General features: G+C 36.9%; 1 protein-coding gene across 1 annotated transcript; it reads right to left on the bottom strand.

Annotated features, from left to right (window-relative positions):
• Nucleotides 1-21: 21 nt before the first annotated feature.
• LOC135666425 (uncharacterized) lies at nucleotides 22-11,979 on the bottom strand. The gene is made up of 14 exons (XM_065177989.1): nucleotides 11,403-11,979; nucleotides 11,215-11,307; nucleotides 10,866-10,928; nucleotides 8,396-8,482; nucleotides 8,157-8,309; nucleotides 7,926-8,074; nucleotides 7,161-7,395; nucleotides 6,957-7,067; nucleotides 4,673-5,731; nucleotides 4,270-4,536; nucleotides 3,806-3,991; nucleotides 1,124-2,275; nucleotides 666-1,016; nucleotides 22-558 (listed from the first exon to the last, which is right to left on the bottom strand). Exons 1-14 carry the CDS (start codon nucleotides 11,838-11,840, stop codon nucleotides 385-387), a joined length of 4,518 nt encoding a protein of 1,505 aa, XP_065034061.1. The 5' UTR covers nucleotides 11,841-11,979; the 3' UTR covers nucleotides 22-384.
• Nucleotides 11,980-14,896: the final 2,917 nt, after the last annotated feature.

A 14,896-nucleotide genomic window follows, 5' to 3' on the forward strand; every position in this document is an offset into this window, starting at 1 on the left:
AAGATCGATTACATGGATCTCTTATCGCTAATGGATTAGAGTGATACCTCGATAAATTAGTCGCAGACAGTTTACATTCAAGGCTGAAGAACAAGTACCCTCTTGTTGGCATGCTCCTGTACAATTACCCAGTTCTCTAACAAGCTACATCTCATGACACTGTCGAATAATTCTACATGTTTTCTTCAGATAGGTATCGTATTCAAAACTCTGAATGGCCAAAAATTTCCAGGAAAATCACCACAAATGTTTGCAACCAGATTGTGGTACTCAATATGCCAGTTGACCCTTCATGTCATGCAACAAGAAACAGGGCCGAAATGGTCAGCATAGTGCCTATGCAAGAGGTTGTGTGACCTGCAAGCTGCCTCCGAATGCTATGATTCACTCCATCTGATCTTCACCTGTCGTATTATCCTCAAATGTTTCATTGTCAGCATCACCGTTTGCAGTGGGCATATCTGTATCCTCGGACTGGTTCTCCGAAGTCGAATCCTGAGCCCCATTTGCACTGGGCACCGACTCTTGGTGTGCACCATATTGACTGATGAGCTGTGCCTGTTACCAAAGGAAGTTGTTACACATTCGGCTAATAATTTGAGAAGATAGAAAACAACCACTTGCATAAAACTGAGTGATGGCAGGATGTTGAGTCACAAGCATACCTGATAGAGCTGATGAATCCTAAAGTTAACCAAGCCATCCATCTCCTCAACACCACCAATAAACTGAATCCTCCCTGTTTCTCCCATGAGACGCTCTGTGAAAGGACTGGTCTCTTCAAGATTCAGGCCCAGCTTATCAGGCCTCTGAAGTAAAAGTTGAAAAGTTGGCTGCAACTCATAGCATTGTTCGAACAGAGCACGCCGGCAAAAAACATACAGCCCTAGACGTGCTCGTGACATTGCAACGACTAATCTCCTAACATCACGGAGGTGACCGACAAATCGTGTGCGGACAAGAGACAATAAAATGAAATCATTTTGCTGACCTTGAAATTTATCAACTGTTGTAACCTGTTATGCAAGATAATGATTAACTGACTATTATAAGAAAAGAAAATTCTCACTAAATTGAGCAGAAAAAAGAATGCTTAAATAAGATGACAAACTGATGAACTTGCCTTGCTAGGTGGGCCGATTCCAGATGTCATGCATCTCCTATTGACAACATCACGAATCAGAAGCTTTTGGCCATTGTATGTGGTCAATATAGAAATCTTGCTGGCTGGGTATCCAAGCAGACGCATGTAAATATAAACGCTAACAATATACTCGGCCTCCCCTTCGTTCTGATAGAACCATGGAGAAGGAGCAGTTTCACCTTTCCCAAGGTAATCAGGAACATCTATTAGTTGATATTCATAAGCAAATCCAGCATTAGCTTTTTGAAACATAACCTCCTCACGGACATAGGGAAGATCACCAAGATCTCTGTATCTCCAGTTGTAAAGTTTTGCTATACTCGGTCGAGCTCTACCTTGAGCGTTAAGCTCAATGTAAGGAACACATAAGCGAACAAATCTCATGAACAAACTTTGATCCATGTGGCTGTACTTTTGAAAGGCCATGTTTTTCACAACAGGAGGCAACTGGTGATGGTCACCAATCAATATGCAGCGCTTAAGCCGAGCATAACCGTCTTCCTGCCTTTGAAGCAACATTGGTATAAAGGTCTCTATCTCTAATATCTGCGCACTTTCTTCCATCAGCAAGTTGTCATACTTAAAGCCCAATTGAAGGAAATCCTTCCTCTTTAATGCTGCATGAGTACAGGTCATAGCAACAACCTTGGCCTGCTTGGTCATCAGATAATTTGCTCGATCAGCTGTAGACTTGAGTAACTCAAAAGCCCTGCACTCTTCAAGCTCCTGGAACATAGTTGATAGATGGCAGAAGCAACCTTTTGCAGCTCGCATGTCTTTCTCAAAGGATTCACCTGTAAAAACTGGTTGTGGAGTATTTGAAAAGAATTCCATAAATGGAAACCGATCCTTAATAAATGATGGTTTATCTTTGTTCTGAGCACAAGCAGCTAAGAACTGCTCCCAACGTGAGTAAACATGCAGCAACCAAAAATATCCAGCAGTTTCGCAAGTGTACCCTACATCTTCAGGGAGCTGAAGAGATCTTGCAAGTCTCTCCACTTCACCAAGAAGCTCTAATCGTCGCACAAGCATAGCATTGACACGACCTTGGCGACTAAAATCAAGATCAGTTGCCAACTCTTGTTCACCTTGACCCAGACGAAGAAGGTATCTAGCAGGTACATCTCTCTGATGACAGTAACACTAAAGTTAGATCCAAATCTCTTTCATGATAATAGAACACGTCAAAGACAAATGAGGGGAAAAAAGTGATAATAGACACTATGTAAGCTAGATCCAAATCTCTTTGTGATAATAGATACTATATAAGCTCCTTGGAAAAAGACACAATGTGAAAGTCATAATTAGGTACTGGAGAACAATTGTGCCTCCCACATTAAACTCAAAATAGGACATTAAACAATGACGCTGCAAAAGAACAAACAATGATATGAACCACAAAAGCAAAAAGATTACCAAGAAAAATGAGTAGTTCTTAAGAAATCTCTATCCAGTAAATGAAGAAACAATTACACAGACTGCCATGGTTGAAGATGAAACAGAAGAGTCCACAAGGAAAATATGAGGAGAATGTGCCTCAAGTTACCATGGATAGTTGACTCAGCAACAAAACAAACTGATGCATGACAAATCATTAATATCATATATACTTAAAAAACTATGAAAAGGCATGCTACTATGCTCACAAATCAATCTTTTAGGCACCTGAAATTTTATCAAACATTAGCAGTTAACAGAGATCACATACATGAACAATAAATGGGTGTCTTAGATCATGACAGGGCTGCCTCATGTATACCATATGGAACATACATTTTTATAGAAGTTGATAAATTTAATTTTTTTTTTTTTTTGATAAAAATGACTCACTAAAGCCTGATATTTTCTCCATTATTTCAGATGTGTGAGATACTGATAAAAATTTCAAATTATAGAACATTCACAAGCATTTAAATAAAACCTTAACACCTCCATACAACTCAAGAACTCAAACGACAAGTTGACTGACTGTTTCAAAGATATTAACCATGTAACGCTGGCAAGCTGCCTTGCAGGCATCTTTTGGTGATAGCTGTAAGTAGGACAACGATTGGGTAGATGAAGCAATCACTGAAACTGGACTCAACTTTGCAAGAACTAAATCAACAAAAAGAGCCATATTGATCTATCAAGGGATGACCACAGATGCCTCAGGTGAATAAGGTCTCGAGTGGAGTGATGGCCAATTGGTTGCACAAAGGTTGGGTCAGTATTAGGAACTGTTTGTCAATTTTGAAGAAACTTGTTTTCCAGACAATCATAGTTCATTCAGCGCATTGCTAGGAAAAAAGGGTTGTCCCTCATATGAACTCATGGAAGGACAGTGGGCTGAGAGGAGGCCAGCAATAGAAGTAGGATGTGACATGTGCTCCTCTCATAGAAGGAGCAGGTGCCATGTGCCATAGCACTATCAAGTATGGTGCAAACCTTTTTCCCTCCTTACGTTGTCCCATATCTCAATTTTTGCCCCTGACCTCTTCCCTTGACGCAAGATATAAAGGCATCAAGATATTCCAACCTTCTATTAGTCAAGACAATTAACATACCAACCACCTTCTGGCAGAAATTTTCAGTAATTTTACATTTCAAAAAAAAGCTAGTGCAAACATGATGATATCCACAGGAGCCAAATGTTTTCACTAAATATGAATCATATACCTGCATTATCTTCTCAAAAAGATCATTTAAAGCCTGATTAGAGTGAGTGATAATTAATGTTCTCTGTGAAGGACAGTTGTGATAAAGAACATTCAGAATTTGCACTGCAGTATCTGTTTTTCCAGTACCAGGTGGACCAACAACCATTGTCAACCCAGGCTGGATGCCTGAAATTATTGCTCCAATCTGCAAAAGAAAATTACATGTTTAAAATGGGGACTTTAGAGCAATATATCTAAGTAATGACAAAGTGTGCAGTATAAATACTGTTATAAGAAAGGAGTATGATTGATTTTTTTAAAGGGAATAAAGAGAGACTTGTTTCTCTATAGCTTAAAAGCACAAACAATAGGATGCTAATCATATACAGAACTGATCAAGAATGAAAGGAATCTATAGGATTCAAAGAAAGAGAGAGACAGAGAGAGAAATATGCATAGATATTCTTTTTTGAAAGTAAAAACCTGGGTTGGTGTAAATCTGACTGAGTTTTGCTTTGGCTGGTCTTGAGGATAAGGACCAGGATCAAGAGGAACATATGCCTCAACAAAAATCTTTTCCTTCTCAGAACCATACTGAGCCATCTCATCACCATTTGAAGTGGTAATGTTACTGATCTTCTCATTGCCCGGAAGAGCATGAGTACTACTTTTCATTGTTTTTGGAAGTCTAATCCGGAAGGGAGGACTCGAATGTAAATCATCTGAACCATCTGGCTTAATGAAGCAAACCTACAAGTCATGAAACAGATACACATAATACAACAACACAACAGAATGTCATGGAGGAAGACAGTGCATGAGCCTCCTACTAATGTGAGGCTTCTGAAGGGTAAAATATACCAATTGTTTTAATGCTAATTATTACCTGAAAATCTGGAAAGCTGTCTCTCAAATGGTTGGCATCAAGAAAAGTGTCTTTAAAATCTACCGCTTCCAAAAGATCAGGCATGTTAATCCACTGTGCAGCAGAAGGATTGCCATAACCCAAAAAAATATTATGCAACCAATCAGGTACAATGCATGACTCATTCATAAGGTCTCTTATGGAGTCTAAAATTGCCTTGAAGTTATTCTCTTTAGGCTTCCTCCTCATTAAAATGTTAAAGGTGCCATAGACATCTTCTGTGCCTTTTTCAGCAATGTCAGCAACATCCATGTGGTACTGTGCTGTGTCTAGGGCAACTGTTACTGTGCGAAGCTCACCCTTAGGTGGCTTCCATTCATCTCTTTTTATTCTACCAGTGAAATCATTCATGAGCACACCATCCTCATCACGGATTTCAATTACTTCACATCCACGTACATATTGAAGACCAAGCCTCTGTGGAACAGAGGACTTGGCAGCTTCCTCTTGACTAAGAGGTTCAAAAGATGGACGAATTGATAATAAAAACAAGACATCATGTTCTTTAAGAGCATCCCATTCTGATCTGATATGTGATCTGTAACTCGAAATGCTATAAGTAACTTCAGCTACAACAGATGATGGTTTGACTTCCCCGATATTTGGTTGTTTAACTTCTGTGATTCTGAACTGCTTGATTGGAACACCCATTCTCGACCACCCACCAAATGCTGTTTCCCCCTCCCTATTGATATAAGCTAGAAGATGAGGAACAGCTTCTTGGATATCTTCACGTATTTCATATGTAGATTCTAGACGGAAAAGATTAAAGTTTCTCAATAGATAATCATGTAGTGTCAGAAATTGCAGGTTTAGCTTAGGAAGAGCTAGGCATCCTTCTCCAGAATAATTAATACTTGGAACGAGGCTCTCATCCCACATTATCTGCTCGTTTGGATAGAGAGGAAGTGCATTTATGGCATCCTTCTGGGACTGACGTTTCTCAAAGAAAGAAACAAGTACTTCAACAAGGAAATCAGACCGATTAGCCCATGTATCATCTCTTGAAACCAACTTGAGCTGTAAAAGGCAACGATATTAGTGAAATATCTACTGTAGGGTTATAGAAAGGATATGACGCTCACAACATCATAAATCAACAGAAGTGCCCAACCATTGATGAGCTTTTGTAACATACAGCTGGAGCATGTCTCAAAGATATCAACATATAACAGTAACAAGTTGAAAGTTGCAATATGGAAGTCTCTACCAGGTTGCAAGGATTAGTCAGAAATCAAAAAGTAATAAAGACAAAATCACAGAACTTACTAAAGGAAGCCTAATATGAGCTTCATAGAGAAAATGACCAAAATTTCAATCAAGCAACAAACATATATTCATATGGTATTAAAAATACAAGATTAGACATGAAATTTGTTAACCTGTACCATAATCTAACTAGTCATAAGATTCTCTGAAACCTATAAGCACATAGACCAATTAAATTAAAGAATGAACACAAAATACATACTGGAAGAAAACAAATTGGAATAGAAGAAGTGCATATAACTCATAGTAAAAAAGTGATTCATCTTCTTTATTATCTTTCTTTTGGTAAGTTCATCTTCTTTATTATCTGCAAACAATTACCTTTCCTAAGATCACTTTGCAAATGAAAATTGCACTAGGCATTTTTTTTATCATCGTTCACAAAAGAGTGCACATATACACACACATGTAGATGTATCTCCTTCTCAATATCTCTTTTTTTAATCATATAATCAGTTTTGCAGAGAATGTATTTTCTCACAAATATATCTAACAAAATTAAAGTCAATACATATTTGAAGCACGAGGTTATCATTTCTGGGGGCAGTTCGACAAACCAACAAAATTTTTCTGGCATATACTTGATCCCATTTAATATTATACAACTTTGAGAAGCCAACACAATACACTTGAGTAATTTCCATGTCCAAAGTAAGTTGAATTAATTTTAAAATCCTTGCTTAACTGAAGGCACATATGTCTAATTCCTTTATTGTCTAGGGCAAATTAGCAAGTAACAGGTAATGGTGTTGACCAAGAACATACATCAGAATACAATGTATAGGGCAAATGTTGGCTAATTCTAGTGGTGAAAGATACAAAAAGAATATACATCAGAATACAATGTACAGTATATTGATGCTCGATCAGCATCAGCACAAGTGGCCATAGAAGAAAGCAGAGAGAGAGAGAGAGAGAGAGAGAGAGGGAGAAAGAAATAAAAGCAAATTGATATATCATGCTAGTTATCACTGACCTTATCACAAACCAAGTCTTGTAGTTCCTCATCAGACAAGACAGATAACTTCTTTCTAAGATCAGCACGCTTCTGAATTGCACCAATATTGCAGAGTGCAAAATCTTGCAACTAGGGAATAAGAAAAAACAATTATGAAAAGCAAAACAAAAGGAATTATATAGTTTCACAAGAACAAGTTAATTAATACCACTAGAAAAATACCTTAGGGATCTGTTTGAATGCTAATAGTTGGAACGCTTGCAGGCGTGAGTAGTGAGCAAGTAGTACATCATCATCACTGAGTTGCATCCCAATGTGGTCATCAATCTCAAAGCATTCATAAAATTGTAGCAAGTCTACCAGCTGTGCGAAAAGTCGCCCCTTTTCATGAGTGTATAGTGCACTTAAGTGGCATTTGGGAACAACAGCAGCATCGGAAACAACAGGCTTCAAGAACCTATGAAATACAATTAGAAGCATGATATATTTACAAACAAAAGGATCATGCAACCAGGGCAAGATATCCAGAGAGAATAATTTTGCACAATTATATAGCAGACCAGACATCTGCAAAATGACGATATCATACCAACATTTCCTTCAAAGAGTAAAGTAGGACCATTCGACCAATGTTGCCAAGGAAGGGAAAAAATTGTTCTTTTTCAACTCAAAACCATGTCTTAGCATCAAGAATGCTATTTCAACTTGTCATTTGCATGATATGGTAATTCATGCATACACCACCTTGGTCTTAAAGTTTGCAGGACCTATATCACTTGCCAAAGACTCATGAAGGGTTCCAGGGCACAGCCTATGACATCTATAACAAATGAAAACTAACATATTCTGATGTCCTAAGACTCATAACACAATTAATACTCCATCGACCATCAATATACACCAAAAATTTTGCTAACCTAATAATTTGTTTAGATAAAGTGCAAATTGAAAGATCAGTTGAAAACAAGGTAAATAAGACAATCATACCTTCTTGTAGGCAGTTGGCTCAACAGATCAATCAAGAATTCCATAAATCTCTCACAGTATAAAACAGAGGATTCATCAACCAGCTTATCATAAGAATCGCTGACTTCATGACCACTCAGATTTTGATGTATAACCTTTGAATCGAGAATCTGGCAGGCATATTCCAGTGACAATTGTATAAAAGGGTGCATATATAGGATGAAGTTATAGGCCATTGCTTGAAAAAGTTACCTCCAAAAATTCTTCTATCAAGTTTCTAAGAAACCGTACTTCAAGTACTTTTGATGGGTCAAATGGCTGGCCTCCTTTCTTGGCTTCCTTGGCTTCTTTCTTGGTCATTTTTTTCCACTTCTTGATTAAATGGGGGTTAAGGCATAACTCGATCTATATAAGGTCAAATAAGAGGTCAGTTTGCAAGAACAAGTGCAAAAACAATGACACATAATAAACAGAGATTATCTTGACTGCACCTGAAATCTACCAAGAGATAAGCTGTGCCACAACTGCAAGCTGACTAACTTAAGAATAGTTTCACTAACAATCTCATCCTCCAGACTCTGCCAACAACCAAACATTGCATAAGCATAAAGCTATTTTGTGAAGTACACAAATCAACAAAGCTAGATGAAAATTCAATAACTTAATAGATGATGAATCCTTAAGCTGCAGACTGCAGTAGAGAAATTTATGTAATTAGATATGCATGGGAAGTAAAATAAAGAAATAGGAGAATGTTGAAAACTTGAAAGGCTGAAAACTTTCAAAGAAAATATGTAAAGTGAAAAGATGCACAGTTGCCTCAGTAATACAATAATATGGATCTGGGAGCATGAATTAAGGTGCCAATCAAGGTTTGCAATACCGTACCGTACCGGTGTTTCGACCTGGGTTTGGTACCGGTATGGTACGGTATACCGAGCGGTACACCCAGGTGTACCGAGTAGTGTAGCACTGTTACAGTGCCCTGCTACAGTGCCACAGTACACTCGGACCGGTATGTACCGCCCGTGGTGCCAATGCATAGAGCAATACAGTCGTGACATGTGATAAGAATGCATTTCAGGTGAGTACCACATCTTGTGCCAATATATACAAAGGTCAATTTTTACAGTCTTATTTTAAAAAATAAAAAAAAGACACACTCATGACATGATATATATGCATGATCAATACAACAATCCTATTATATATGTATGTTTTCTTCCATGATTACCATCCTTACTAGTTACTACATGCTTCTTATATGCTTTTTATACTGAAACTGAAGTAAACAAAAGACCATTATTTGGTTTCTCTTTTTTGTGTTTGGGTGTTTGCCTGTGTTTTCTTTTCATGAAGGTGTAGGCTATAACTGCAATAACTGAAAGAGACTATAATTACTATGTTTTTCTGATGAGCACAGGAGTATGTTCAAACTGCAAGAGCTTGGACATCTGCCTATACGACACACACTAAATTCTGTCGGCCTTCATTAACCTAATCTCTTTCATTTGTGTTTTAAACTATGTTACACAACACATCAAGTATCAAAATATGCACCATTCCAATTAGACACCGACACATTAGATAATGATCCATGCTAGAGATCATCGTTCCATGCCATAACAACCAAGTGTATGACAGAAGCCGTAGGCATCAAACTTGAGATGCCTTGATGCTAGCATATATCAGTTGTCAAACTACATATTTCTTACAACATATAGCTTACAAGTCTATGACTGACACAAGTTCTTTTGCAGGACTTAAATCCATGTTCTCATTGTTATCTTTAGGTATACAAAATTGGAACGTGGAGTGCCAGAATTTAGCCTATTAGTAATAGCCTTATTTGTCTACAAGCCAAAAAACAACCAAAATTGGAATGACGAGTACTAAATTTTAGCCTAATAGTGATAGCCTTATTTCTCTACAAGCTAAAAACCAGCCAGTAGGTTTCTATACAACATTAGGTAATAATTAAAAAAAAATTCACATTATCTCTTTAACTCACTCAACTGTCTAGCAAGTTGAAATCCATAAGCAAATTCCAGTAAACGAAGTTATAGTTGCAACAGAATTAATTAGTGATGTAGCTAAATACAGAACTAAAAAAGAAATATTATAATCTCCTTTTGTGGCTGAAGCCTATTCACAAATAAGATCAGGTAAATTGATTGATGCTGAAGATGTGAAAACAAATATTACAAAAATCTAGGATAGCTGAAAATGATGTTATTGCTTCATATAGTACCAGATGTGCACCCTGATAGGTGCGAATGATGCGAAGGTCCCACCCCAGTGTATGGGAGTCTCAATCTACCAAATAGCTATTCCAATATCTAAATTTGATTATAAAAAAAAAAGACATACCCAGTACATGAGGTTCCCGCCAATGTATGGTCTGGGCCAATAAAAATATATGGAATATCCAAATTTGATGTATGAAAAAATATATATGAAATAATTTTTAATATCATATCCGAGCCATATAATGTTCCATTTCTTTGAGTTTCATACCCCATTTCTTAGAGTCTCATATCCATATCTTTGAATTTTACACATTCACATATCCGGATCATCTCATATCAGATGACTTGCTACACCAAAAACAAAAAGTACGTTCTCTAAGGCTCAAGTCTGTATGATTTTTGCTAAAGTGGTTATACAAAAAACGTAGAAATCATCAACTCTTAAAAGGGCAATGAGATTCAACATAAAAATGTCTTTTCTGAACTGGCCAAACTGTCAATTAAAATTAACCAAGCAAAACCATACATGCATCCACAAGTTAACAGTTGTTCAGCACAATACCGAGAATAAGAGAGAAATTAAAAAAAATAAAAAATATATCATAAAGACAGTACATAAGAGGGGAAAAACTCTAGGCTTACTGAAAGAACCTAAGTCAGTTGTCATCCTACTTCCTGCTAGGTTTTAGTTTAAAAGATTGCAACATCATACCTGAAAAGCATTAATCATGAAAAGCAAGTAATTTGTCTTCTCTGCGATACTTAAGGCTCTTCCCTACATGCGAGCAAATCAAAACACAGTTAGCAAATAAGAAAAGTTGTACGCCAAAAAGACTCCAGAATTAATAAAACAATAATAAGTAAAAGAATCAAAATTCTTGACTACAGACTACACACACAATCAGATGTCAAAATGTGTCTATTCCACCATGGAGAATCTTATCTCCAATCCAGTCCTTAAACTTCAAATAGAATACGAATATGTAAAGACCATTAAGAAAACAAGAAAAATAAGGCAAGAAAGTTGACAAATTCAAGAATAACGCAGACACATATCAAACCTGTTCCTTTAATAGAAGAACCCTCCGCAAGAATCCTCTGAATGCATCCTTCCGGTCGTGAAAACAAATCCATGCAGCCACATTTTCCCGGAACTAGAGAGACCAAAACATAAACCGATAATGTGATGAGAAAACATCTGTGCTCCTGACTGTTCCTTCCATCAAAAAGTTCCAACCAATCAACGTACCTTCTCATTGACCATTAAGATCATCGACATGACGTGCTCAAACGTCGCAGAATCCGGATCGAAGTTAGGCCACAGATAGTTCTCCAAGTACTGGCTCACCTCCAGGATCATGACCCTATGTAGGGGGGCCGTCTTCCGACCGCCGCCCGACGCAAGAAGCTCTGTCTCATAAATCTCCTTCACCAGCTCGGGATCGAACTCCCGCGAATGAGCCCCGCCACCGGCGGTCTTCAGCCAGTTGTCCGCGGCGGTCTTGGTTAGCCGGTCACGCTGGATTTCGAGCAGGGTGATGGAGCTGGAAAGCCCAGCGGCCGGCCGCTGCTCCGGGGGCTTCTCGGGCAGAGGCTCCGCCGCCGCCTCCTGGCCCGTCTCGACGAAATACTCCGCCACCCGGTGCCGCCGGAAGTCGAAGGTACCGGTGCCGAGGACCTTCGGCATGGTGACCGGATCGAGGACTGAGATCGATCGAGAGGCCGAGATGGACCAATTCACGAAAGCAAATAGAGAATTAGGGTTTCATGGCAGTGACGAGGGGAAAAGGGCGAAGTATAAACCCTAGCGGGGCGATTCCGCATCACCGGGCAAAACGATACCGCAAGAGACATCATAATGTTATCGGGTCGGATTGGCATGACATCACTGGGTGTCTGAACCCGATCCGGGAAGAACGCGTGGCGTCCGAGTTTCCGGATTAGGTTTGATTAGGGGCGTCGATTGGTCCGAAACCTTTAAACTCGGATCTGAACTCCCAACTCCGAAAAAAATATTATATTTATTGTATTTTGTAGCTTTAATATTCCTAATTCCTTTTGCGTGTTAATGTAAATAAATATTATTCTAGGATTTAAATCTACAATTTTCAAGTAAGCAATGCACATGTCGGTAATTAATTGGCATGATTAGTATATGGTAATGAGACGATAATTACAAAAACAACATTAAAAACAAAAATTAACTATCCACATTACAATTTTCATAAAATATTTAAAAGTAGTGTTTAAAATTGGGGTATTCACACAGTGATTAATTTCGAGGAAATCCTTTGAGAGGTTATTTATGCTAAAAAATAAAATGGACTCAATCAATATATTTTGATAAGATAATAAAGATAAGTGATTTTTATTATAATCATAAATATTAAAAATTATAATTAATAATAATTAAAATAATATAAATTTTACCTATGTTTTGTTTAAGAATGTTTGTGATACAAGTAGGATGAGAAGTGCTTTCTCATCTATACATCCATGTCTTATCTCATATTTCTATCTATACTTCATTCCTTATTTAAATAAGATAAGAGCGAGAACAAAAAATAAAAATAGTTCTTTATATTATCATAACTAATCTATTTATTTTTTTAATAAAACATTAATAATATCATAAAATAAAAAAATATTAAAAATATATAAAATTAAAATTAAAAATATTTATTTAGTGATTAATGTTTGAATATTGGAGTTATAGATATTTAGTTTACTTTTTAAATATATATGTTATTTTCCTTTTTTATAAAAAAATATTATATATATATATATATATATATATATATATATATATATATATATATATATATATATATATATAATAAACATGAAAGAGGTGGAGATGGGTGAGGAGTGCTTTGCTAAAATTTATAAATTTAATTTAGTGATTAATGTTTGAATATTAGAGTTATAGATATTTAGTTTAATTTTCAAATATATATTTTTTTATATTCTTTAATAATAAAAAAAATTTATATATAATAAATAAATATAAACTATATGGGGATTGGGTGAGGAGTTCCTTACTCATCTCAGTCCAAATCGGATTGATAATAGGAAATACCTCCATTCATATTCATATCCCGGTTTGTACTTTTACTTATGGTCATAGTTATCTGATTAAATATTATCAAGATAAAGTAATTATTTATTAAAAAAATATTTTTGTAATTGTTAGTATGTAACTTCATCCTATGGTAAACATTGGAATTAACTGCGGGTAGGAACTAATCTCTAAGAAAGAATACAAATTGGTGCTAGAGCTTAATCATTACTTGCATTGAATCATACGTCACAATGTGCCTTCCATGTTCTATCCACACATAAACTAACCACCATTGCTAAGTGCCTTCCTTGTTGTCATAGATATGTCTCATGACCTTGCTTTTCTGGTAATGCTTTTTCTTCATACTCAAGCACTGAGATCACAAGCCAAAGTCAACTCTATGAAGCATGAACAACAGGATGGCTTCTTACATGAATGGGTATAGATTGCCCTGGTTGGTTGACTTCGCATTTGCATGGTTTTTATCTTAAATGTTCCACCTACTTTGTGTCAGAGATGATTTGTGATAGTATTCTGCCAACTCCATCAATCAACTTCCCTCCACCGGTCTCCAGAGGAACTCATTTATGTTCCAAGAGATCATGATTGGCCTTTTTAACTTCTCAAAGAAGAAGATGCTCTCTGAAGCCATGAGCCATCTAGAATTTGCTCGAGGAAGAAAGATGAAGCCGATCACAATTCCCATGCAATCATGAATGCGGTGTGGGGATAGCATGGGCTGAGTGAGTCTTCTTTCAGATAACAATGGAGTCATTTTCACAGGGATGATTCGAGATCATTGTCCATTTTCTGCCTTGCTAGCAAAAGAGAAGCTATAGGATAAGGATTAGGAATTCAGGTAAGTTTCAGAACCTTCTGATCACAGAAACTGCTGCAGTGGTAGGAGTCAGATGGAGCAGGGGAGAAGAGAGTTGAAACCTCCATGTTTCAGTGAAGATCCTCTTCAGAGGCTGCACAGCCTCTTTGACTAAAACCTTCCACCTGCATTCCATTATTACCTTAATCATGTCCACATCTCAATCAATGATTCAGTCAACCATTTGGTGTGCAATGACAACTAATTACAGTAATAAACTTGGAAAACTGCTTTCTCTAATTTTCTTTTACATCAATAAATACTTTAGAACTCATGATTGGAGTAAACTGCTTTCTCTAATTTTCTTTTCCATGGTTGAATTCTGCACAGGACAACATCTCCAATAAATCTAATGAGGTTGTGAAGAAGGTGCAATTCTTCATCTTTTAATGGAACACAAATAGCAGATCTAAAACAAAAGAAAAACAAGAAGAAGAAGAAGAAGAAGAAGAAGAAGAAGAAGAAGAAGAAAGAAACATAACAAGTTCCTTAACTTGGAAGTGAATACATTAAATTATTGCACAGCTGCAGTGCATCTCAAGGATGACAGTTAAAATGATAATTTCAATGCATGGAATATCTAATATGACTTCACGAATGGAGTCCTTTTGTTCCTCAAGAAACTTGTTAGCCAAATGATGACTATAATGAAATCCTCCAATTCGAAGAGAGGAAATTGTGTTATATCATCACCAATCCATTCACAAGTTCATAACACAGTGTGTGGATTTCATTCTGAACTAAACCTTTCAAAAGTATGAAGATATTTGGATCTGACAATTTCACACACCAAATGACTGCTCTG

This window comes from Musa acuminata, unplaced genomic scaffold (assembly GCF_036884655.1).
Source record: "Musa acuminata AAA Group cultivar baxijiao unplaced genomic scaffold, Cavendish_Baxijiao_AAA HiC_scaffold_1099, whole genome shotgun sequence".
In the NCBI taxonomy this organism is placed as follows: Eukaryota; Viridiplantae; Streptophyta; class Magnoliopsida; order Zingiberales; family Musaceae; genus Musa; species Musa acuminata.

What these genes read in the sequence shown, in the direction of transcription:
- LOC135666425 (XM_065177989.1), bottom strand. Translation starts at nt 11,840, where the DNA reads ATGCCGAAGGTCCTCGGCACCGGTACCTTCGACTTCCGGCGGCACCGG. An exon ending in AGCCAACTGCCTACAAGAAG is followed by an intron (nt 7,396 to 7,925) that starts GTATGATTGTCT and finishes TGTATTTCATAG; the next exon opens with GTTCTTGAAGCCTGTTGTTT. An exon ending in ACAGCTTTCCAGATTTTCAG is followed by an intron (nt 4,537 to 4,672) that starts GTAATAATTAGC and finishes CATGACTTGTAG; the next exon opens with GTTTGCTTCATTAAGCCAGA.